Consider the following 25441-nt stretch of genomic DNA (forward strand, 5'->3'; position numbering starts at 1 on the left):
TGTGAAATTATGCTTTTTAAATATTATTAGTTGTTCTAAACATGGGTCTTATTTTAAATTTTAGCTATAGAATTCTGGCAATAGACAATGGTCTGTTCAGTTTTGTTGATCTCCGGGTACATGATTGGCCAGCTATATTGATCACCAATCCCAAGGATTCAATGTATATGCAGCCAACAAAAGAACCCCTTTGGAAGATGGCCAAATCAACCCATATACGGTAAGCTGTTATTATAATCGTCCACAGCATCCCAATTTCTCTATTTGTCTAGAATTAATAACTCGAAAGCATGTTTCTTGTGCCACTTTAAGTTGCAGTGTCATTTTGATATTTCAACTTGATCTACTTGCTGTCTTAGGAAAATTGATTACTTTCTGGGATTTTTAGATTTGTTTGTAAAGATGAAATTGCATTCCATAATAATATTAACACTACTGCTACTCATTGTTCCAAGCTACGGAAGGCCGAAAAAGCAGCGCATGCCACCCCAGTATGTACAGAGCTTCACTCTTTAGTTTTTCCTATGAAGTACTATTCGAAAATGACTAGCTAATATGGATGGCAAAAGAGCGGGACCTTTGGCAATCTGGCTTACTTCATCCGTGGAATTCTACCTAGCCATCTTAGCATTTCTTTCATTATTGTAATAGGAATCAGGATAAACCACATATTTTGTACAGCATATCCCTGAAATGGGTTGGAGGGAGTTGTAAAGAAGAATTTAAGAGAAATTTGAACCTCTTGAGGGGGTGTAAAGAAGGATGCTTTGAATACATTGGGATTGAGGAGGAGCGTATTTATGCTATCCTCAGGCTTGGTGCTGCAGTGAGATGTTAATAGTAGTAGTTATGATTTGAAATATTTTAAATGCTTTGTATATTTAAATGCTTTCCAATATTTTAAGTAGTATTTTAATGTGAAATGCACTTTAAAATATTGATTGCTGTGCTTTTTTTTGTGTGTTTGTTCGCAAAGTTTCCATTGCGACATATTATGTTTTTTTCTTTTCTTTTTCTTGGTTTGACATTTTCGTGACGGTGATCCCTTTGAATAGTTTAATGTTTTATTCTTAGTATTGACAAGTCAAGGTCGAGGAAAAAATCTTGGGTCAATCGTCCCTATCAGCTTATGTATGTACAGGTATGTAGCATGTTTGACAAATAATGTCAAACAAGCAAATACATCATTATCCTTTTTTAAACTTCTGATTAAACTTAAACAAATGCATCACTAAACTTAAGCAAATGCATCACTATACCTGTTTTGAGCTTGAGCGAATGCATCACTATCCCGTGTTAAGCTTCCGAATAAGCTTAAGCCAATGCATCACAAAACTTAAGCAAATGCATCACTATGTTTTGAGCTTGAGCAAATGCATCACTATCCTGTTTTAAGCTTCTGAATGAGCTTAAGAAAATGTAACACTACCCTGTTTTAAGATTCCAGATACATTCCCTACATTTTTCGTCGGTGCAGAAGCGTCTGCTCAGGATCATTTACGAAGAGAGTAAAATCCTATAGGGTACTCCTTAATGGCGAACGCCTTCTTCAACTTCAAAGCTTCAACTAAGCTTTTAAACCAAATGCAGGCATGTCCATGTCTCCAAGTAAACTCAGGATCTGTGGCTGTTTTCAGAACTTTGGCGCTTCTATATGAAACATCTATAAACTATTGAAAATAATAAAATTCAACATAGTTTACACACTTCCACACTTGTCTATTCGCTTCTATACAAAGTCTCAAAATAGCGTTCATATCCATGTACAGGGTTTCAAATGTTCTGCATGAAGATAAAACAGCAATTTATCAAGGAGAAAAAATAGTTTTGAGACTAAAGGGTTCCTACTTTGTTCCCTACCAGAGAGAGGGAGGATGGTTAAGGTAGATACACCCAAACAGGAGTTAAGATCTAGGAGAAAATGCCACTCCAATTTCCAATATGAACAAAGCCCCATACTTATCCCTATTGGAGGGAGTCAAACTATAGAAATAAATGTACCAGCTGTAGAAGTGAGTAAACCAGGGCACATGAGAATACCGGCCTTACAGCATCTGTTCCTAAATGTATTAAGGAAAAAGGAATGGGGGAATAGGTTTATCTACTACCATGCTACCCTAAAGGGGTGTAATGTATCTAACAGAGTTGTTTTTCCCTTAAAAGCAAGCCCACTTTAACCTTTGGCCACAGTTAAACGGGTCTATTAATTTGTTATGCAGGCAACCTGCTATATGTGGATAATTAGACTTGAGAAAGAACATAACAGAGGCTGTTGTCCTATGCATCCGTGTCAAAAAGGTGTGGTTTAGCTCTAATGGTTTATTCTTGTGACGTATTTTCGAAAGTTCTGTTTTGAGAACCCGTGGATTTCTTTCCCAACTGATGTATCTCTCTCCTATTCTTTTTAAAATTGTTTTTCAGGAATCTTCTTAACTTTTAAAGTCCTAGTTTATTTTTCTTTTTTTTTCTGATGTTCTAGTATCAACTTCGTCTTTCTTGTTTCTCTATTTTCTTGGTTTCTACTTATTTCTGTTATTATAAATACTACCAGTTTTTTTTTTATTTTTCTTCATTTTTTTTTGTACTGTATGCTAGTGTTTATTCTCTTTCATCTTTATTTCATACCTATTGTTTGATTTAGGGTATTATTTATGCTTCTTTTAATGCTCTATTATTGTGTTGTATGGCCCTTAACAAGCAAAGCTTCGTGGGCCGAATAACTTTTTATGGCACTTGGTATATACCAAGTGAAATATAGCAATCGCAAATTCTGTCGGTCTGTCTGTCCCGGTTTTGCTACTTTAGGCACTTCCAGGTAAGCTAGGACGATGAAATTTGGCAGGCGTATCAGGAACAAGACCAGATTAAATTAGGAATTGTCGTTTTCCCAGTTCGACCATTTGGGGGGGGAGTTGGGGGAAGGTTAAATTGGAAAAAAAGAAAAAATGAGGTATTTTTAACTTACGAACGGGTGATTTAATCTTAATGAAATTTGATGTTTGGAAGGATATTGTGTCCCAGAGCTCTTATTTTAAATCCCGACCGGATCCGGTGACATTGGGGGGAGTTGGGAAAATCTTGAAAAACGCTTAGAGTGGAGGGAGTGGGATTAAAATTGGTAGGAAAAATAAGCACAAGTCCTAGATACGTGATTGACATAACCGGAACAGATCCGCTCTCTTTGGGGGAGTTGGGGGGAGAGTGTTAATTCTGAAAAATTAAAAAAAATTAGATATTCTTAACTTACGAAGGAGTGATCGGATCTTAATAAAATTTGATATCTGGAAGGATATCGTGTCTTAGAGTTCTTATTTTAAACCCCGACCGGATCCGGTGACATTGGGGGAGTTGGGGGGGGGGTTATTCTGAAAATTCGAAAAAATTAGGTATTTGTAACTTACGAAGGAGTGATCGTATCTTAATGAATTTCATATTTAGAAGGACCTCGTAACTCAGATCCCCCATTTCGAATCCCGACCGGATCCAGTGTCATGGGGGAGGATCCTGGAAAACGATTAAAGCAGAGAGATCAGGATGAAACTTAGTGGGAAGAATAAGCACAAGTCCAAGATACGTGACAGACATAACCGGACGGGATCCGCTCTCTTTGGCGGAGGTGGGGGGGGATACGGAAAAATTAGAAAAAGTGAGGTATTTGTAACTTACGAACGGGTGATCAGATCTTAATGAAATTTCGTATTTAGAAGGATCTTGTGCTTTAGAGTTCTCATTTTAAATCTAGACCAGATCCGGTGAAATTGGGGGAGTTGGAGGGGGAAACCGGAATTTTTGGAAAACGTGAACATGGAGGTATCTTTATCTTAAACACCAAAAACAAGAAGAACGATAGGAAATTTCTCAAGACAGTGGGAAACAAATTATAATGAATATTTTGGCTCTATGTCCAAGGGCTGTCCTCAGCAATACAAATAAGAAAAAAACAGCTTATAAGAGGATAATATCAATAGAACTAAAATTTGTGATGGAAAGGTAGTGTGGTCTTCGTCGTTATTTATATCTTTGTCTTATGAATGGGTGATCGGATCTTAATGAAACTTGATATATAGAAGAGTCTTATGTCTCAGATTCTCCATTTTCAATTCGATCTGGGGCTATAGGGGGTTGGAGGGGGGAAACAAAAATATTGGAAACCGAAAATCTTGGAAAACGCTTAGAGTGGAGAGATCAATGTGAAACTTGATGGGAAGAATAAGCAAAAGTTAGAGATACGCGATTTACATAATTGGAACGGATCCATTCTCTTTGGGGGAGTTGGAGGAGGGGGGGATGTTAATTCGGAAAAATTAGAAAAATTGAGGTATTTTTAAATTAAGAACGGGTGACCGTATCTTAATGAAAATTGATATTTAGAAGGAACCTCATGTCTCAGAGCTCTTATTTCAAATCCCGACCAGATCCTTGATATTGAGGGGAAATGGAGGGGGAAACTGGAAATCTTGGAAAACGCTTAGAGTGGAGAAATTGGGATGAAACTTGGTGGGTACAGTAAACAAATGTCGTAGATCCGTGATTGACGTAACCGTACTGGATCTACTCTCTGTGAGGGGGGGGGGGGTTAGGGGATGGGGTTCAGTGCTTTGGCAAGTTTGGTGCTTCTGGACGTGCTACTACGATGAAAATCGGTATATGTGTCAGGGAGCTGCACAAATTGACTTGATAAAGTCATTTTTCCTGATTCGACCGTCTGGGGGGCTGAAGGGAGAGGAAAAATAAGAAAAAATGAGGTAAGTATAACTTACGAGTGGGTGATCGGATCTCTCTCTCTCTCTCTCTCTCTCTCTCTCTCTCTCTCTCTCTCTGATTTAAATCAATCTATTGATTCTTAGAATTTTGCTAGAGCTCATACCATATGAGCTATTGGCTCTTGGCTCTATTGGCCTCGTCACAAGGGCCATATGAGCTCTTAGCTCTTGTTTACGTTTGTAATAGTGTTTTAGTATTAATAAAATGATTGGTTGGTGATTGATGAGAGACAAAGAGATTTTTATTTAAAAAAAGACAAAAAAATACTGCTAAAAAGCCTTATGACTTGTGCGGCCATTCTCGAAACTACAAAACAAATCACTTGTCAATGGGCTCCCCTAAAAAGCAAAAAACAAAACAAAAACAAGCAAAAACAAAGTCACCACTTGAGACCCTGTACTATACTAACCTAATATAACAACACTATTATGCACTATTTTCCTACTTCATCTATATATATATATATATATATATATATATATATATATATATATATAAAATCATAAATCATAAATACCGAAACAATGGTCCCTAAGCAACCCACGAAATGTTGGCCTATCAGTCTCTTGAACTGTATCATAAGGAAGGGACTCCCATATAGAAGGAAGAACATGGCGAGTCGAAAATGCAGACTTTGTAGACCTTTTAATCGGTTTTCTAATTGCTGACGAATTCCTTGTCTCATATTCAGGCTCATCTCTCTCAAATCTCTCCTAAACTGATTAATCACATTCATCCCTTAGCGTATGCCAAAAAGGGATGCCAATCAAATCCGCCTCTTTAGCGTTATTTTTGTATTTGCATGTTATTACCGCGCACAACTTTGAGCCAGTAGAGAGAACGCAAAACCTGATTGCTACATTGTATCAGTTTTTAAGCCAATGAGCAGAAGAAAAAGCTTCTGAATCACAACAATTTTCACAAGTAAATTCCCTGCTACTCAGTGGTTTCATTTTCAATCTTTTATACCTGATAGATTTCACGTGACGATGGTGAACGCGTTAGTTACGTTGGCCGTTTTGTTTGACCTACTTTACCTTCTTGTGTCAAAACTTAACTGATTTATTCCACAAAATAACTGAAAGCACTGAAAACACAAAATATCTGAATAAATATGTTGTTCTGATATTAAGTTTGTGTTTTGATAATATGCCAAATTTGCTTTATAGGATCCTTATTTTTTCAAAGTCTGCTATCCGTCACTGCCAAGTGAAAATTGATGACGCAGATGTTGGACAGTGCCTTCAGTCTGATGGTCCTCTTTTTGTTTTACCATGGAATCCTCAGGACTATTCGAAAGGGCTTCATAAGCTAGAGGTAATTTTGGCTTTATAAATAATTTTAAATATAGACAGTTGAAAGATACAAAATATGATTTTGGGATAAATGACCTACCTACGCCCGGAGACATTTCTCTGACTCATTAATTGGTCAGAAAATGTAAATAAAAACACCATTTCTCCTAAAAAAAAACTACAGAAAAAATTCTCCCGACTCGTAAATTGATCGCAAAAATGCAAATAAAAAAAATATTTTTTTTTAGACAGTAAGATAAAATCAGTGGGAGGCAAATCCCTTCTTCACACTTTTGGTACCCTCTCCCCCTCTCTCAACTGATTTTTTTTTGGGAGGAAAGACCTGGTAGAGGAGAATTATTTTTATTCTCAGTAGGCCAATATGGTTTCGAACGCAGCACGCAGAACGCAACAAAGTTCATATGAACGCGGCACGCTTAAATGCTGAAACTCTTTATAAAAAGGCTAGAGAAAATGATTTTTGATTTTGAATTGGCTACTTAAAAGCTTGCACAACCATATATCTATTAAAAAATAAAGAAAAAATTATCCTTCAGTTTTTAATAAAAAATTCTCCATATGCAGTTAAGGGGTTTTCCGCTTCTGACGAGCATCCAATTAAGGCTTTATCTATATATATATATATATATATATATATATATATATATATATATATATATATATATATATATATATATATATATATATATATATATATATATATATATATAAAGATTGAGACTTTTACATATTAAGACTTTTACATATATATATATATATATATATATATATATATATATATATATATATATATATATATATATATATATATATATATATATATATATATATTTATATATTTATATATATATATATATATATATAAAGAAAAAAAATCATAAATCATAAATACCAAACAATGGTCTTTAAGCAATCCATGAAAATTCTCATGAAAGTAAGGAGCGACATTAAAACTTAAAACGAACAGAAATTACTCCGTATATGAAATGGGTTGTCCCCTCCGCAGTCCCACTCTCTTTACGCTAAAGTTTGACTCTTTGCCACAATTCTACTTTTTAAAACAATTAAAAACTTTAGCGTAAAGAGCGTGGGACTGCGGAGGGGACAACCCATTTCATATACGGAGTAATTTCTGTTCGTTTTAAGTTTTAATGTCGCTCCTTACTTTCAGTTAAAAAAACTAGTTTTTTTTTATTTAATTTCTGAACGTTTTTGAATTAATGCATGTTTGATTTTGGCTCTCCGCACATAAATTATTGAAATGAAATTAGTATATTAATTTTTTTTTTTGGCTAAATGGCTTTCTCTTAGTTTTGATCAGACGATTTTGAGAAATAAGGGGTGGGGAAGGAGGCCTAGCTGCCCTCCAATTTTTCGGTTACTTAAAAAGGCTACTAGAACTTTTAATATTCAACGAACGTTTTTATTAGTAAAAAATTTACGTAACTTAAGAATTAACTTACGTAACAAACTTTTATATTCTTATATTTTTATTATGTGTACGAGGGGGTTTGTACCCTCGTTAATACCTCGCTCTTTACACTAAATCGTAAGTTTTGTCCCAATTCTTTAAGAATGACTCCTGAATCAAAAAGGCCGTAGAATAAATAGTTGAAATCACTAAAAATATTTTAGCATAAAGAGCGAGGTATTTATCTCCCCCTAAATACCTCGCTCTTTATGCTAAAGTATTTTTAGAACCCCTCATATGCGTAATAATCTCTGGTCGTTTTAAATTTCAATGCTATTCCTTACTTTCATTTGAAAAAACGTTTTCATGTTTATTTTTTCATTGTTTTTTTATAGTAATGCTAGAAAATCCTGCGCCCTTTTCATTGAATTTTTCTTCCACCATGACATATTCCTCAAAGGAAAGATCCTCCCACAAAGCCCTCTCCCATCAACCCCACCCCCCAAACCAAAAAATCCCCATGAAAACGTCTGTACACTTCCCAATAACCATTACTATATGTAAACACTGGTCAAAGTTTGTAACTTGCAGCCCCTCCCTCAGGGATTGTGGGGGAGTAAGTCATTCCCAAAGACATAGTTATTATGGTTTTCGACTATGCTGAACAAAATGGCTATCTTAAAATTTTAATCTGTTGACTTTTGGAAAAAAATGAGCATGGGAGGGGGCCTATTTGCCTTCCAATTTTTTTGGTCACTTAAAAAGGGCAGTAGAACTTTTCATTTCCGTTAGAATGAGCCCTCTCGCGACATTCTAGGACCACTTGGTCGATAAGATGACCCCTGGAAAAAAAAACAAAAAAACAAAAAAAAAACAAACAAACAAATAAACACGCACCCATGATTTGTCTTCTAGCAAAAAATACAAAATTCCACATTTTTTAGATAGGAGCTTGAAATTTTTGCTATAGAGTTCTCTGATATACCGAATGCGATAGTGTGATTTTCGTTAAGATTCTATGACTTTTAGGGGATTCCCCCTTTTTTCCAAAATAGGGCAAATTTTCTCAGGCTCGTAACTTTTGATGACAAAGACTAAATTAATTGAAACTTATATATTTAGAATCAGCGTAAAAATTCGATTCTTTTGATGTATCTTTTAGCTTCAAAATTCCGTTTTTTAGAGTTTCGTTTACTATTGAGCCGGGTCGCCCCTTACTACAGTTCATTACCACGAACTGTTTGAAAAGAAAATAATTCGGTATTTCGGGGCTTCTGACATTACTCCTTTGCGGAAGTTAGGCTCAAAATTGAAAAAGGATTATATTTTTTCTCTGGGCCCCTTCCACCTCTTAGTTCGTTTATTTTCCCGTGAGTTTTCACCTGTTCTCGCTTTATAGTTGTGTTATCTCTTAGCAGTTCTTTCGTTAGTTGAGTTATGGTTGTGGTATATATGTTTTATCGCTCGTATAGTTGTGTTATTTTCAAATTATACTCCATAATAGAGAGGCTCCGAACACCCAGCATTGTATATTAAGCTCTTAATTTGACGTTTTTTTCTAACGTGACCAGATTCGTCCTGCGCCCTTTTCATTGAATTTTTTTCCCCCATGGCATATTTCTCCAAGGAAAGATCCTCCCACATAGCCCCCTCCCTCAACCCTACCCCCAAAACCAAAAAAATCCCCCTGAAAACGTCTGTACACTTCCCAATAACCATTATTATATGTAAACACTGGTTGAAGTTTGTAACTTGCAACCCCTCCCCCAGGGACTGTGGGGGAGTAAGTCATCCCCAAAAACATAGTTATTATGATTTTCGACTATGCTAAACAAAGTGGCTATCTCAAAATTTTGATCCGTTGACTTTGGGAAAAAAATGAGCGTGGGAGGGGGCCTAGATGCCCTCCAATTTTTTGGTCACTTAAAAAGGGCACTAGAACTTTTCATTTCCGTTAGAATGAGCCCTCTTGCGACATTCTAGGACCACTTGGTCGATACGATGACCCCTGGAAAAAAAACAAAAAAAAAAACAAACAAATAAACACGCACCCGTGATTTGTCTTCTGGCAAAAAATGCAAAATTCCACATTTTTGTAGATAGGAGCTTGAAACTTCTACAGTAGGGTTCTCTGATACGCTGAATCTGATGGTGCCATTGTGTTGCGGAGCAACACTACTGCTTTCGTAGTTTTTTTTTTTTTTTTTTTTTTCACCGTGATCAGCGACCTGTAGCTCCGAAGTGGTAAGAGTTAAAAATTTGAGATTTTTCAGAGGGAAGGGAAACGTGAAACAGAGTAAAAAAGTTCCAGAGAAGTTCCTAAAATTTCTAACAGTTTTCCATAAAAAAAAATAAAACGGTTTTTTTCTTAGAAACTGTGCGTTCGATGTTTGGCGTCAAGTTAAGACGACCCTAGCTTTGGAAATAAACTTGTTAGAAATACAGTTATGCTGAACTCATGTAGAACTTTCATTTGTCTCTTCGAGAACCGGAGCACAAAATTCCGTAGCTCTTACAGATTTCCCGGAAATAATTCCGGAAAAGTCCATCTCGTTCCGATTTTTTTTGGAATTTTCTCAAATTTTCGATTTTGATGTTTCTTATATTTTTATCGAGTAGTGCTATGAAAAGTATGCAAGAAGAAGTGAAGTGTTCTATATACCAAGTTGCTTCGTTCTCTAAGAAATAATTTCCGAAGTTTCGACGTTCTAGAGGTAACTTCTGTTCTGGACCAGCTAGAATTTTTTTTTCCAACGCGGTTCGACAGGTCTCGATCTCCTAACAACTGGAGCTTACAATAGTTTCTCCGAAATAAAATTCCTTCTTTGGTTTTTTCTCTTTGGAAGTTTTGTCATGCCTTCGGGGCAATTTAAATTTTTTGGTGAATTTGGTTTGTTTTATATTTTCCTAGTTTAGACCATCAAAAGTTAAGCAGAAAACTATAAGACGTTATTTCCGTATCTCTTTCAGATTTCCCGGAAATAGCAACTGTGTCCCGTAGGGCACAGTTGCACGTGTTGCTCTGCAACTGTGCCCTAAGGAACAGGGCACAGTTGCTGCAACACTTCCCGTTGCACAGGCAACGGAGGTCTAGTTTTCGTTAAGATCCTACGACTTTTAGGGGGTGTTTCCCCCTATTTTCCTAAATAAGGCAAATTTTCTCAGGCTCGTAACTTCTGATGGCTAAGACTAAACTTGATGAAACTTTTATATTTAAAATCAGCATTAAAATGCGATTCTTTTGATGTAGCTATTGATATCAAAATTCAATTTTTTAGAGTTTTGGTTACTATTGAGCCGGATCGCTCCTTGCTACAGTTCGTTACCACGAACTGTTTGACAAGGAATGAAACAATAATTTTTTCGCTTGATGGTTCAAGAGAGCCTTTTCCATTTGGAGATGTCATTTAACTATTTAACATAAACATTTCTTTTTGAGGCGTCAGTGATGAATTCTAATCTTCAGACAAGGAATGAAACAATGATTTTTTCGCTTGGTGGTTCAAGAGAGCATTTTACATTTGGAGGTGTCATTTAACCATTTAACATAAACATTTCTTTTTGAGGTGTCAGCGATGGATTCTGATCTTCAGACAAGAAACGAAACAATAATTTTTTCGCTTGATGGTTCAAGAGAGCCTTTTCCGTTTGGAGGTCGGTTTGCCCTCATGAGTGATGCAGTTACAACAGTAAGCAAATTTATATTTTCTTAATGTAATTACTCAGACAAAAGTTAGGTGCTTGTGACTTTTTTTTTTATTTGAAAATTTTTGCAATAAAAATAATGCAGATAAACATCAAAAGTGTCACTTTAAGTTGTTTGACTTTCATGCTAGTTATTGTGTGAAGTTATCTTTGACTTAAAAAAATGGTACACTGAAGAATATGAAAAATGTTAATAAAAAAAAAATTCTTACTTCATAATATACATAAAACTTGTAGTTAAGAGATTTTCTGGGTCGCTTCTACTTTCATTTACATTTTTCCGTATTTTTCCTTTTTCTTGTTATAAATACATCATCTTCCTTTGTTCTTTTTATCTCATGCGTTTGTATTTGAAATATTTTACATTTTCATGTCGTGAAGGTGGTGTTCAAAGAGAGTTTCAGTATATTATTTATATGTTTTAGGTAGTGGTATATTTGAAAGACCTGTAGAATGTTATAGAGGCGTTTTGCACTGACAAAACCGATTCTTAAACAAGATTGACAACGAGGCTCTTAAACTGGATTGTTGGATCGTAACCTATGGAATAACGAAGTTTATAAACTCAAATCTAGACTGGTCTAAATCCAAATCCACAATCTTCGTTTAGAGCGTAGTTTTCAAATTAACTATCTAGATTTTGTACTTACAATCCTGATTGCCAGTGGAACAGAATTATCATAATGTGGAGTATCAGTGGAACGCAAACTTGAAAATAAAGATTTTTATTTTTCAATCAAATTTCAGTGGAAACTGATCTTAGATATCATTTTTGGAAATAAAATTTTCTAAAAATTTTAAAATGGTCGCTTGCTAACATTAGCATATAGATGGCGTTTTATCGTCAGTATTTGATAACACGTAATACAAGTAAAATCGTATATCTATAAGAAAAAGTGGATAAAATTAAAGCAGTAGCGACCCAGAAAATCTGTTGTCTGCAAGTATTTTGCTCATTATGAAATGTCGATTTTTTTTGTCAACTTGTTATTTTCTGAACATGCCATCCAATAAATATTTACCCATTTGCGATCCATCTTTTGTTTCTTACAGGTTTCAATTTTAAGTTACAAGTTTAAATACTTCAGATTCAAATTCAGTGTAATTAAAAAAACTAGATATTATTTTGAATTCAATTGAAGTAGTTTGTTAATTTGTCTTGAGTTTGCGGTATGCTAATGTTGGATGTGTCGACCAAATTTTCTCTCTTAGGCTAATAATTGAGAAGTACTTGAGCTATCAAACACATTTGGTTCATATTAGGTGATAGAGAATTTATATACTCCGGCAGGAAGTTTGGGGTACATAGGCAGGGAGTAGGGCTCATGATGAATATGGAAGCTGCTAAGTCTTGTTTAGGCTCGGAAGGTATTAATGATAGAATACTAATTGCTAATTTTATGAATAAAAAGTTCAGGGTATCAGTTATAGTAGTATATATTATTTCCAGTTGCAGGAGCAAATAGACATGGCCCCAGGTAGAAATATGGCATTTTTATTTGGAGACTTTAACACTCAGGTCAGTAAACATAGGGATAGATGCTCTCCTAGTCTCGATAAATTTGGTATAGGAAATAAAAATAGTAATGACTGCAGACGGCTGTAATTTTATAGGTATAAATTTTATAATATAGGTATAAATGTATAAATAAAGGTGTAAAAGGTATAATAAAGGTATAAATGTATAATATAGGTATATAGGTATAAATGTAGTGGTTATAATCTAATTATAAATAACCAATACAGTGTTTGGTAATAAAACGGCCCATATAGTTAACATGGTATTCATGTGATAAAAACCACTTTGTATACAGCATCTCTCAATCTGAAAAGCATCATATTACAAAATGAACAAGTCTGTGATACCTTGGAGGTGAAGGAATGTTTTCTTTTTAAGAAGAATTAGCGACACTCCTAAAAGGATTAAAACATAATAAAACTCCAGGTACTGATACTATGGTAAATGAGTTTCTTAAATGTTGTGGCCCTGAAGTTAGAAATAAGCTATGGAAGATTGTGGGTATGATTTTTGAAAAAGGGGAAGTACCTAGCGATTTTAGGAAACCTCTAATTGAACCACTGTATAAGAAAGGTGATAAGAGTAAGTGTGGTACGAGGCATTGACCTGGTCTCTGTAGGTAGGAAATTACTCAGTAATATGATACTTTCTAGATTGAAAGATGTTGTAGACAAAGTGATAAGAGAAGATCAGTGCAGTTTTAGAAAGGCTAGAGGATGTGTTGACCAAATTTTCACTCTTTGGTTAGTAATTGAGAAGTGCCTGAGTTATTAAACACCTTTGGTCCTCAGTTTTATAGATTGTGAACAAGCGTTGGATTCTGTTTATAGAAGAGCTTTAGTGAAGGTTTTCTCCTTGTATGGTACACCAGACAAATGCGTTGAAGTGATTAGTGATATGTACGATAATAACACTGCTGCGGTTAAGGTAGGAAATAAGGTTAACAACTGGTTTCGTATCGAATCAGGAGTTAAGCAGGGTTGTGCTCTATCCCCCTTTACATAGATCATTTTATAGACATTATCTTAAGGAGCACAGGGAAGGCAATGGGAGAACACTGAATTAAATGGGGAGGAAAAACTTTCTTGGACTTAGATTATGCTGATGATTTAAGCATTCTAGATGAAAGTGTGAGCAAAATGAATGAACTTCTAGTGGTTTTATGAGTTCATGGTGCTAGAATAGGTTAACAAATTAATATTAGGAAGACTAATTCGCTAAGGCTAGGAATTAGTGAAGGTGAAAAGATTACGTTGGGTAACGAAAAGATTGATCAGGTGGACAGCTTCAACTACCTTGGTAGTATTATTAGTAAAATAGCTAAGGTTTAGGATGTTTTTTCACAGTTGGAAAAAGTTTAAAAAAATAGGATGATAGGTCTGCAAACCAAGATTAGAATGTTGGAAGCTACAGTAATGACGGTGGTCTAATACGGTTCTTATACATGGGTGCTCCGAAAAGCGGATGAAGTTTTGCTAGATTTTTTCCAGAGAAGTTGCCTACGGATTGTTCTGGGTACCTGGCTCGCTGACAGTATATCAAACAGCTGTACGATTAGTGCGCTCCTATCCTATCTAGGGCTATAATAAGAGAAAGCTTGAGATTGTTGGGGTACGTTCTGTGGATGAAAGATGACAGATTGCTGAAGATTGTCTCTTTTGGCCAACCGTCAAGGGCTAAGCGGAAAGTAGGGCTTCTGTTGTTGGGGTGGGAGGATAAAGAAAGATTTAAGGGAAATGAGAACCTCTTGGAAGCGTGTATAGAAGGAGGCTTTGAATAGATTGGGAAGGAGGAGGAGCGTGCGTAGCTGTGTTGGCTTCAGACGGCTCGGTGCTGCGATGAGTTGTTAGTAGTAGTTAGCCTAATAGACTAGTACATAACGCTATATTAAATTTTGCCGTGCGGGCGAAATCAAAAGGTAATGCAAATGCCGATATTATCAAAACTGGTTGCGATTTTTTCGCCGACGATTTGGTGAGCGAAGCGAAGAAAACAATTTGGTCTGTGGCGAATTATGCTACTCGACCAAGTGAAAGGCTGAAAGTTGCTGATACATTTGCAGACATTTTGAAAGTTTTAGACTACTGTGATAAGAATTCAGTGGAACTGCTGAAGTTTGTTATATACGAACCGGACGAAGTCCCCACAATTCCTGGCGAGGCAAGCGCTACGTTAACCCGCAAGGTAAATGATTTATGTCTAAAATTTAAGAATTTTGTGTCTATGGCTAAAGCACAGAGCCTTTGTTGCCCTTCAGCGAGTAGTGTCCCAGGCCCCGCCAATCCTGTAACAGTCAATCCCCAGACACCCTATGCCGTTGTTCTTAAAATGCCAAAGTTTCTTGATAATCCCATTGCTCGCAAGCAGTTTTTGGATACCATCTGCCCCAACTCAGCCGAAATAAGTGAGCTAAAAAAGGTGAGACAGGACTGGAAATTATTCGTCAAGTCCAAATCTTCTGCTGAAAAGATCGTTGAGAAAATGAAAGTTAGTAAGCCTGAGGTCTCTGCCATGCTCAAAGAGAAAATGTTTATTGCTGTTTTGAAAAAGGTTCCACCTAGTATGACCCAGACTGATATAGAATCCCTTGTTCCATGTGCATTAAAAGCAATAGAAATCGGTAGCTTTGAGCGCTCCAAAGTGTTCAAGCTGTATTTCGGGACCAGTAAGGATCTCGAAGACTTTCTTGCAGTCTCAGTCCGAATCGGTTATGAGAAGCTGCCTGCTGAAGAATTCAAATTTCTCCCAGAAAGATGTTATTCGTGCCATAGAGTTGGTCACTTAGCGACTAATTGCGTATTCACGCCTATATGTGGTCGTTGTGGTGCTTCTGATCACACATCCACGAAGGATAATTTGTGCACTAAAGATATGTACTGCATTATATGCAAAAAGAAAGGCCATACATGCTATAACATAAGATGTCCGGCTAATAAAGCGATAATCAATATGAATTCCCTACCAAAATGAATCTAGAACCCGCTTGTGCTAAGCATGCAGTTGCAACGTGGAATTTAAATGGAAATATCCTTAACCGGTCTATTTTTATCGAGGACCTTCTTTCAAGATATGATATTGTGTGTTTGCAGGAACATTTTGCAACCCCTCTCAGCCTTCCGTTATTGAACCTGTCACCAAACCATCAAGTTTTTACAGTTGCAGCCAAACGCTCTCGCACTCATTGCCGGCCATCTGGTGGCCTTGCGACTTACGTTAGATCCTCTCTATCAACTTCTATGTTTGACTCGGCATTAGACTTTCTCGCTATCAAAATGCATGATATTGTTATAGTGAATGTTTACCTCCCTACGGACTATCGTGATGATCGATCAGATAGACAGTTTGCCATAAGTATTGCAAGGCTATCCAAATGTATTGATAAAATAAAAAAGCATGGACTTTCGTGTCTGATAACAGGTGACTTTAACTGTGATCTTGAAAACCCGAGCGGCAACAACAGTTCAAGTTCTAATCGTGCTAATATGTTACTCGGTATGTTAGGTGATGAATTTATACTCGCGTCTAAGAATAAGAATTTTTCATATATTCATAATTCGGGAAGTATGTCAATCTAGATCATGTTATGCACACTCAATCACTTACACCGAGTGAGGTTCTTGTTTCTGATTCAAATTTTACATCTGACCATTTTCCATTGTTTTTCAATATTGATTTAAATAGTAGTGTTCCGCCTCCTCCTGGAAGGCTCCAGAAGCGTCCTTATTTTGTTTGTGATTGGAAACGTGCGTCTATGAGTTCATTTCAGTCGACTTGTGATGAACTTGTTTCAAAAATCCGCGTTCCTTTTGATCTGCTGATGGTTAGTTCTAAGAACCATCCGGCGGAATCACGAATTCGGTTGTTTATTTATTGTGGTGAGCTTGTGCACGCATTACGTCTCGCTGAACAGTCAGCTGTACCATTTAGACGGGTGTGGCCTGGTACCGAAGTACCAGGCTGGTCTGCAAATGTTAATCTTCAAAACGCGTGTAGTTCGGCAAAATTCTGGCTTTCGGTTTGGCGTGAGGCTGGATGTCCTCGAGACGGGTGGGTAAATTCGCGAAAGAACTTTCACTACACCGTAGTGCAATTATTCGTTCTTCATCTCAGGCTATCCTTACCCACCCAAATAAACTTTGGTCTTCATTGTTTAAAGAAAGATCTCATGTAACAATGACCTCAGTATCTCGAGATAATTGGGTTCAGCATTATAGAAATGAATTTTCGGCTCCTGATATCAAGCTACAAAAAAGCTTCGGTGTGAAACTGGATGATTTCTTCTCACGAAAGCGAGAAGAAAACAGTCCGGGTGTTAAAATTACGAGGTGTTCTATCCGTTCTGCTATTAGAAAACTAAAAAAAAAGAAATCGCGCGGTTGTGATGGTATATCAATTCAGCACCTGCTGTTTTGCAGCGAGCTGTTCCTTGAGCACCTTGCCCTGCTTTTTCAAATAATTTTTAACCTGGGTATAGTGCCTGATTCTTTTTCAATAGGAATATTAACACCTGTGCCTAAAAAGGGAAAGCCACTTAGCCAGTGCTCGTCTTTCCGACCTATAACTGTGGCTACAGTTTTTTGTAAGTTATTTGAGGCACTTATTGTCGATGAACTGCGGTCGAAATGCACAGTCCCAGACCATCAATTCGGTTTTCAGCCTAGTCTTGGTAGTGGTCACGTTCTTTCTGCTCTTGTTTCGGCTTTGATAGATGCTGAGAAAAGCGGTGAGAGCATAGCTCTCGCTGCACACGATGTCAGAAGGGCCTTTGATTCACTAATTCATGAGCAGATTATTTTAGATATGGGCCTAGTAGGTGTTGATCCAAGTATGTTAAACCCTTTATATGATATGTATAAAAATTTAAAAGCTAGGCTTAAGCTACCAATAACACCAAACCTGACAAATAACCCGGTACTCCCCGTTGAAAAAGGTGTAAGGCAGGGTGCATTGACATCACCTACCGCATTTAATAACATCATCGTTAAACCACAATCTAAGTCAAATCTGACATACATTCTGAGAGGAATTGATCTATCGTTAATAAGCTATGCAGACGATGTACTTAATTTGAGCCGCCTCCTTCACGGTTTAGAGGAGAATTTTATCCAGCTTCAAGTAGAATATGGAAAAATAGGCCTTCAGTTTAACGAAAAGAAATCTGATGTGTTGTTATTTAATGCTAAGCAAGGGTCTGCTGTTGATGTTAGGCTGGGTGGTGCTACTGTTCGGCTTGCCGAACACATAGTTTATTTGGGGATCCCTATTGGTTGGTCTATGCTTGAAACACGTCATCTTTTGCAGAGTCATCTGCAGAAGCGGATCTCTTTAGCGTATAGCCGTGTTGTAGTTTATAAGCGTCAGTTTGATCGGCGGATTTTGGCCCATCTATATAATGCAATGGCACTACCTCATTATCTGTATCTAAGTCCCTTTTGGAGGATTTTCCAAAAGGAAGATAAGAAAAAATTGCGGTCTACATATTATAAATATGCAAAGTACCTCTTACGGCTTCCACCATGGACAAGTAACCGTATTGTGACAAGTCGGTATGGGATCATCAACCCTAATGAAGCAATATTAGCCCAGATCGCCAGATATAACTCTAATATTGTTACTCATCCTTGGCCAATTATTTTGAGGCAATAGGTTTTTTATTTTTTGTAGTTAGATACTCATGTGTTCTTTATTTTTCTTGTGTGTTGTGTATTCTTTTGTAGTGAGTTTTTTTTTTTTTTTTTTTTTTTTTTTTTTTTTTTTTTTTTTTTTTGATGGGAATTAAATATGCATGTATGTATGTATGTATTCCTGTACAGTGATATTTAAAGTTGTATGTATGCAAAAGCGGTTCAGTGCTTCATCGAATGTTCTTTATAAATTATTCCATTGTTGTGATGTTTTTTTTTTGTTTTTTTGTTGTTTTTTTTCTTTTTTTTCTCATATTCCTTTTTTTTGTCGTTTTGTCTGTATACTCCGTCTCTGTTTACTTTGTATTGTATGACGGGTTAGAAATAAAATAAATAAATAAATAAATATTCGCGGAAAAAGTTATTACTGGGAATTCTGGGGAAATCCCAGAATATGGCCGAAGATCTATAATTCTTATAGGTTCCGAGAAATAAAAAATAACAGAATTTGACGTTTAAATTGAAGGACTTTGATTTGTATATTTAGCTATTTCAAATTCAAACTTTATGTGATCTAAAAAAAGGTTATGCTAAATCTTAAATTTTAAATTAATTGAATCTCTTTGTTTTTCGTTGTAGTTTATTTGGAATTCAATCTATATTCCAAGAACAGACATTTTGTCGGTATGTGGCTTTTCGTACAAAATTTTTTTGATATTAGATAACAAGAGTCAGAAGTGAAAGTACGGCCCCAGGCCACTTTGAATATGGTCAGTGGAATGAGATCTAAAAAGGACCCATCAATGCAAAATGACACTAATTTTAAACTTGGATATATTTAAAAGGCAATCAAATTACCCTTTTGTATTAAGTAATGCGATATGCTAATTAATATTCAGTAAAACAGTAATTTGATTAATATTCAGTATTTTTGCTTTGAATTATGTTTTTGGTTCGTGAGTATTTTAATGATAGTGAAAAAATTTTTTTCTAGGGTTTCATATCATTTTGTCAAATGAGGATTTTAATAGAATTTTATTAAATGAGGGTTTTAGTATCATTTTGTCAAATGGGGTTTTAGTATCATTTTGTCAAATGAGGGTTTTAGTATCATTTTATGTTAAATATTTTTTGCCCATTGCCGAAAATATCATTGCAAAAAGTTTCGCTGTTTTTTTTTTTTATTGTTTTTTTGTTTTTCTGTTGTTGGACACAGTTGATTTGTATGTCGTTGTCATAAAAAGTGTCGTCAATTTCCTCTTTCTTCGTGAGCCCACTAGCGAGCAATAATTTTGTCCGAATTTTTGAATATTTTCTTGTTTGAATTTTGGAGCTTGAATATTTTCTCTCTTCGCAAAAAGTGAGCTCATTGTCTAATAAGGCCTATTTTTTGGACAACGTATCAATGTTTTTATTTCCTGTAAAACTGTTACAGCTTTTTTGTGCTTTTCAGAGAAAGTATTGTTCTTACTGAATCAAACAAGACATGAAAAGTATAGAAAGTAAAACATTAGGAAGCAGAAATAGAAAGTAGAAAAATAATTTTCCGCCCGTGTCACTTCCTCGAAATAGATACTCCAATTTTAATGAAATACGATCGTAAACTGAGACAAATTATTGAATTTAGAATGCTTCATTTAAAAGCTTATTCAGCTTCATTTAGAAGCTTGTTCAGCTTCATTCAGAAGCTTAATATCCTGTCTCCACCTTATAAATTTTTGTGACTTTAGCGTTGTAGCAGTTAGCTGAATCTTAGCAGCTGAATCAAGACAAGGCAACTTAATAATAAAAAAGCCTTCATTAAGCTAATCTGACGAATTCAATACTAAAACATGCTAAACAAGGCCTAAAATAAGGCAATTGAACATTAAAAAGGTTTAATTAAGCTGGTTTGTCTCTTTCCATACTGAAATATGCTAAATAAAGCCATAAACAAGACCATGGAATATTTGAAAAATGTTATCAAGCTAATCTGTCTAACTTCATACTAAAATAAACTGAACAACTGCATTGAATAGTACAAAGATTTTATTTGGCAAGTTTGGCTATTTCCATACTGAAATGTGTTAAATAAGGCCATTGATTGGGGTCACCACAATCACGAGCTCTGTCTCTCCGTGGTGACCCAGTGTATTTTATTTGTTATGCGTATTATATTAATAAATTCAAGTTGAACTTGAATATTTGAAAATTTTTAGTAAGCTAATCCGACTGACTCCATACTAAAATATACTGAACAAGGCCCAGTGTTGCGATATTGATTTTTTGAATTGTACTAGACATAGGTCTAAAAATGTACTTCCCGGGAAAAAATGTACCAGACGCAAAAAATTTTTTTTCGCGTGTTGCGCTTCGCGCAACACGCGATCTTCTTTCGCGCTACTGTACGAATCTATACAATATCGTTCTTTTCGCTTATTTTTCTCTCTCTTCCCGATGGCTCCCATTTTCTTTTCTAACCTTATTTTTCCGCACCTTCGTGTTTTCTGGAATAGAGCTTGGCTCTAGAGCGTGCTCAGTAGCCAAAGAGCCAAAATGTGCCTATTGAGGTAAATTAGTTCTGCCAAATGAAGGTAACTCAGAGCTGGAAAGTCATGCAAAATCTGCCACAAAGGAAAAGCAGTTGAGTCGCGAAGAAATTCCACTGGATCCACGAACCACGGACCCAGAGATGTCTCTTCCGAAAATCCCTTATTCGTCTTATTCAACCAATTTGAACAACGCTTACGGAAAGCGGCAGTAGCCTAACCTAAGTGATAACCAAAAGGATAGCAATTTTAAGCAGAGTGAAGCGGAAGAAACCGCAGATAACCAAAACAAAAACTCCAAATATGCTTTGTCCATGGAGGACATATGTTATGTCTATGGGCCTGGTTCTAATCGAGAAAGGGGTTGTTGAGTTGTGGAGCTCGGAATGAGCTCAAATTAAAATTACGGCCCATTTTACGGCGTTATTTATCTTTCTTTATGTTAGATCATCGGATACAAAAGTAGGAATGAACAGAAAAACAAGATATTCACTTCTTTTAAAAACTAAAACTTCTTAGGAATTATCACGAGATCATCACGTCTTCAATATCTCTTAGCAGAGACTCAATTTCCTCCTGTTGATCATCTTCTACTTCAACAATTGCCTGTTCTTCAGACCCTTTCTTTTTTTCCTGAGGGTTCCAGGAGACACAAGTACCATGGTCGCGAATATGCTCCCTTGTCCGAATCAAGGAGTAAATGGTGTCAACTGCAAGGCGGTTTCGAGACTTCGTTTTAACCACCGACACTGCACTGAAAATACGTTCGACACAGGCCGATGAGTGTGGAAGGGACATGACAGAAAACATGAATGTACAAAGCTCTGCATACTTTGAAGAGCCAAGACCATTTTTAAGCTCGTTCAGTTTCCCCCAGAACACCTCTGGACTTTTCAAGTATTGGGGTGGCAAATGCTTTGATTCAGCAGGGATTGATCGCCACTGAGAGCTCAATTCTTCTAGAGATTGTCGGTTGACTAAGTTAGGAAACATGACTAGTACTGGTACTAAATCCTCTCGGCCAGAGGCAGCCACAACCGGGTCGATCACTTTCATTTTCTGCAGAACCTTAAAGGTTGAGTTGCAGTAAAAGCGGACATAAAACTCCTTTGCCAACTTCACATAAAACTTCAGACACACTAGTTTGAACGCATGCACTGTTGGGGCAGTAATATTTTTCTCGATAACCTCAGCTTCCACGTTTGCTCCCACATAGATTCGTTTGAGAGGCAAGAAATACTCTCGGTTGGACGGATCATAGGTCCCTAACGGCTTGTTTTCAACTACTTCCGGACGTAGGAAGTTCCTTAGGATAGTCCCAAATACCGTAGAGACCTCGTTGCAAAGGCAGTGCAGCCTAACCCCCTCAGCTTGAAACAATATGGTCAGCTTGTTGACTTGCAGCAAAATGAAGCCCAGGAACTGCAAGTACAGTTTCGTGTACACATTTTCCATCATTTTCAGGACCTTTTCAGCAGAGGCCGACTTGATGGCCTTGAATTCCTCGTAAAAGTACACTTTCAGAGCTCTCCACTGTTCTAAAATTAGCATAACTACGGACTCGAGAGACAGCCAACGGACGTCACAGACTTTCAGCAGTCTATGGTTTTTCGTATCTGTTATCCCCTGAAACTCTGCATATGCTGCAATACGCTTTGGTGAATGCTGTATATAGTTATATACATCACGGACAAACTCATCAAATTCTAGTTGGATCTCTTTGGAGGCGTTAGACGCGCATAGTGCAAGGCTATGGCACACACAGCCTACAACAATAACATACGGATTGTCAATTTTCACAAGAGCCTTCAGCCCCTGTACCTCCCCCATGTTCACAGAGGCATTATCCCATCCGAAACCTATGCAGTTCTCTTTTGGGATATTTCTGACGCTGAGTAGCTTATCTACTTCTCCCTTCATTATCTGAGCTGTTGCTGATGGCACCTCGACAAGTCCTAATAAGCGATCGCAAACACGTTTTAACTGAGGACACCAGAAGCGAGCAACAACAGCCATAGATTTAACAACAGATTTGTATTTCCATTCATCCAACAAGATTGAAAACTTGCATTTCTGCAATTTCTCTGAGAGAGCCTGGTCTGCATCAGGTGCCAACTTTTTCACAATGATATTTCGGGTTTTGTCACGGCCGCACGTAATCTTACCTGCGATCACGGAATCAGGGACACACATTTTTTAGGAGCCCTGGCAGATGTTCCATAACCCTAAATGGCAGGTTGTGTTCAGCAATAAAGCCGCTGAGCTTCAGCTCTGCATTCTCAACACTCTTCTGCAACATCACACTTTTCTTAAATTCAACGTTACTGGAGCACAAGTTTGCTAGATCAGTTGTATGCTGCTTTGCCTCAGAGTTCTTTACATGGAATTTATTTTTGGAATGTCGAAGAGCATGGGTTTTTCCTCCAATGTAACTTTTGTTGCAAACCAGGCACATAAATCTCGTACTGTCCTTCTCATCCTTCCGAATCCATTTCTGCAGGTCTTTGTCAGAAAGCCAGTCACTGTTAAATTTGTGCTTGTAATGTGTCTTTTTCTTTTTTGGCTTTGCCTTGACATTCATTCTCTCATCAACACATTCGTCATCAGAGTCAGACTCTTCAGATTCACTAGATTCAGTACTGCTGCCGCTTTCTTCACCTAGTGATATCATATCCTGGTCACAGTTTTTGCTGTTCTTATCACTGCCCAAGTTTGCTTGGCTATCAGGGTTTATTCCAGTCTGTACTTCTGTCACCTCATGCAATTCTTCAGTGGGTTTGTTCGGATTTTCTTGTCTCTTATCTGTCTCATCTGGAGGTCCTGGCTTTTTGAAAAACTGTTGAAGTTTTGATTGCTTCATTTTGTCCTTAAAAACGATATATAGCATATAATTTCATGTATCTACTAGCTACTCTCTACTACGTATGGTAAATCAAAAAAGAGGATTAAAACTAGCTTTTTTCACGGTAAGAATGACAAGCATACTAGGCTAGATAGTAATTTTACTTTGGGATTTTTTTTGTTAGCTTTACCCTTGATCAGGTAAACAGATGCTGACAAAAAACCAGAGATTCCCTTCTACAATCACACAACACAGAAGTACGGATTTCCTAAAGAGATTTCCCTGAAAAACTGTGTTATGTGATAGCAGTAAATAATGCATGGGTGATCGAAATATGTACTGATATTCCAATAAACACGGTGACAAAGACAGTGAAAACTCTGATCACAAAGATGTGTGCGCCTGTCATCTCTTTAAGAAGAGTAACCATCTGGTAAGCTACTACAAAATTACCCATGGCCATGATAGATATAAAGGAACGCTTATCCTCCACAGAATTTCAGGCTGTGGGATACTTGTCACTGACTTTGTCAGGTACTACCCATGTCAGTAATTATCCTGATTTTGGTAGAGTAGCCTACAGGTTAAAAAAAAATACAATAAAGGTTCCTGCTTTTTTTATTCCAAAACTAGCAATGGTACAGTAGAGGTATGCTTATTTAAACAGTTACCATACTTAAATATAAACAGTGCAGTTTTGGGCTAAATGGTAGAATGAAGATCCAAAATACCTATTCAGGTAGACTATTTTCAGAGGCCCCTAATTGCCTACTTTGGCTAATTGTTAGTTAACTTCAGTCACAGCAAGTGCATGAAAATGGCAAAGTTCAAAGTCAACAAACATTCAAATAAGTATACCTCTACCCAAGTATGCTGCACATGAAAGGTTCATGAAGGTAGATTTCACCATGGCATATGTCTAGCCGATATGCTCTCCACTACACTCCTAGTCACTCCTACTCTAAGCCTCTTCTATCTGCTTTTCCACAAGTGATCAGCTTAAGAAACATGGGGGCTAATCGCATACAGGTATGGCTCACATAAAACCTATTGTCATTCATACTATAACTGATAGATATTTTGAACAGTCTGAACTTGTAGGTTTGAATGTGCATTTTGTTAGATCACTAAGCTAGTGATCGAGCCTGTAGCAATGTGGGTTGCAAGAAGGACTTGTTGCACAAATACCGTACATAACAATCATCTGAATAAGCCACTACACTACATACTTAGCGTTGCTGACATGGCAAATCTGAAGAAGACTTCAGCAGGCTTACCTCACAACTGGAGTTAAGATGATAGCATTTTTAGTTTTTGAAAATCCGCGGCAACTTTCCGTTTTCCGTAACGACTCCAAATTTACCATAGAGTTAACCTCTAAATAAAAGCAGACAGACAAGTCGCGAGAGTATTTGCCATAGCAATGAATGGTAAAGGTTCCGTTTACAAGTAAAAATCGTTCTTTTTTTTAGTTTTGGAGAAAATGTACTGAATTTGTACCAGTTCGACGTAAATGTACTTATTTTCTGACTTAAAAAAAAAGTTGTACAGATGTACAGGTCAGAGAAAAAAGTACTGAATCTGGTACAATTGTACCACCCATCGCAACACTGACAAGGCCATTGAATATTAAAAAGTTTTTTTTGCCAGTTGGACTGTTTCAATACGGAAATACGGTCATAAATAAGGTCATTGAATATTTGAGATTTTTTATTGAACTAATCTGACTAAC

At 36.7% G+C, this 25441-nt stretch overlaps 1 protein-coding gene across 1 annotated transcript in view; it reads left to right on the plus strand.

Annotated features, from left to right (window-relative positions):
• Positions 1–25441, plus strand: part of LOC136030548 (transmembrane protein 62-like) — a 100889-nt gene that overhangs the window by 38453 nt on the left and 36995 nt on the right. Inside the window, exons 7-9 of the mRNA XM_065709599.1 lie at positions 65–220; positions 5934–6081; positions 11058–11180. Of these exons, the coding sequence (XP_065565671.1) occupies positions 65–220; positions 5934–6081; positions 11058–11180 (427 nt within the window). The remainder of the gene's footprint in view (positions 1–64; positions 221–5933; positions 6082–11057; positions 11181–25441) is intronic.

Source organism: Artemia franciscana, chromosome 8 (genome assembly GCF_032884065.1).
Source record: "Artemia franciscana chromosome 8, ASM3288406v1, whole genome shotgun sequence".
In the NCBI taxonomy this organism is placed as follows: Eukaryota; Metazoa; Arthropoda; class Branchiopoda; order Anostraca; family Artemiidae; genus Artemia; species Artemia franciscana.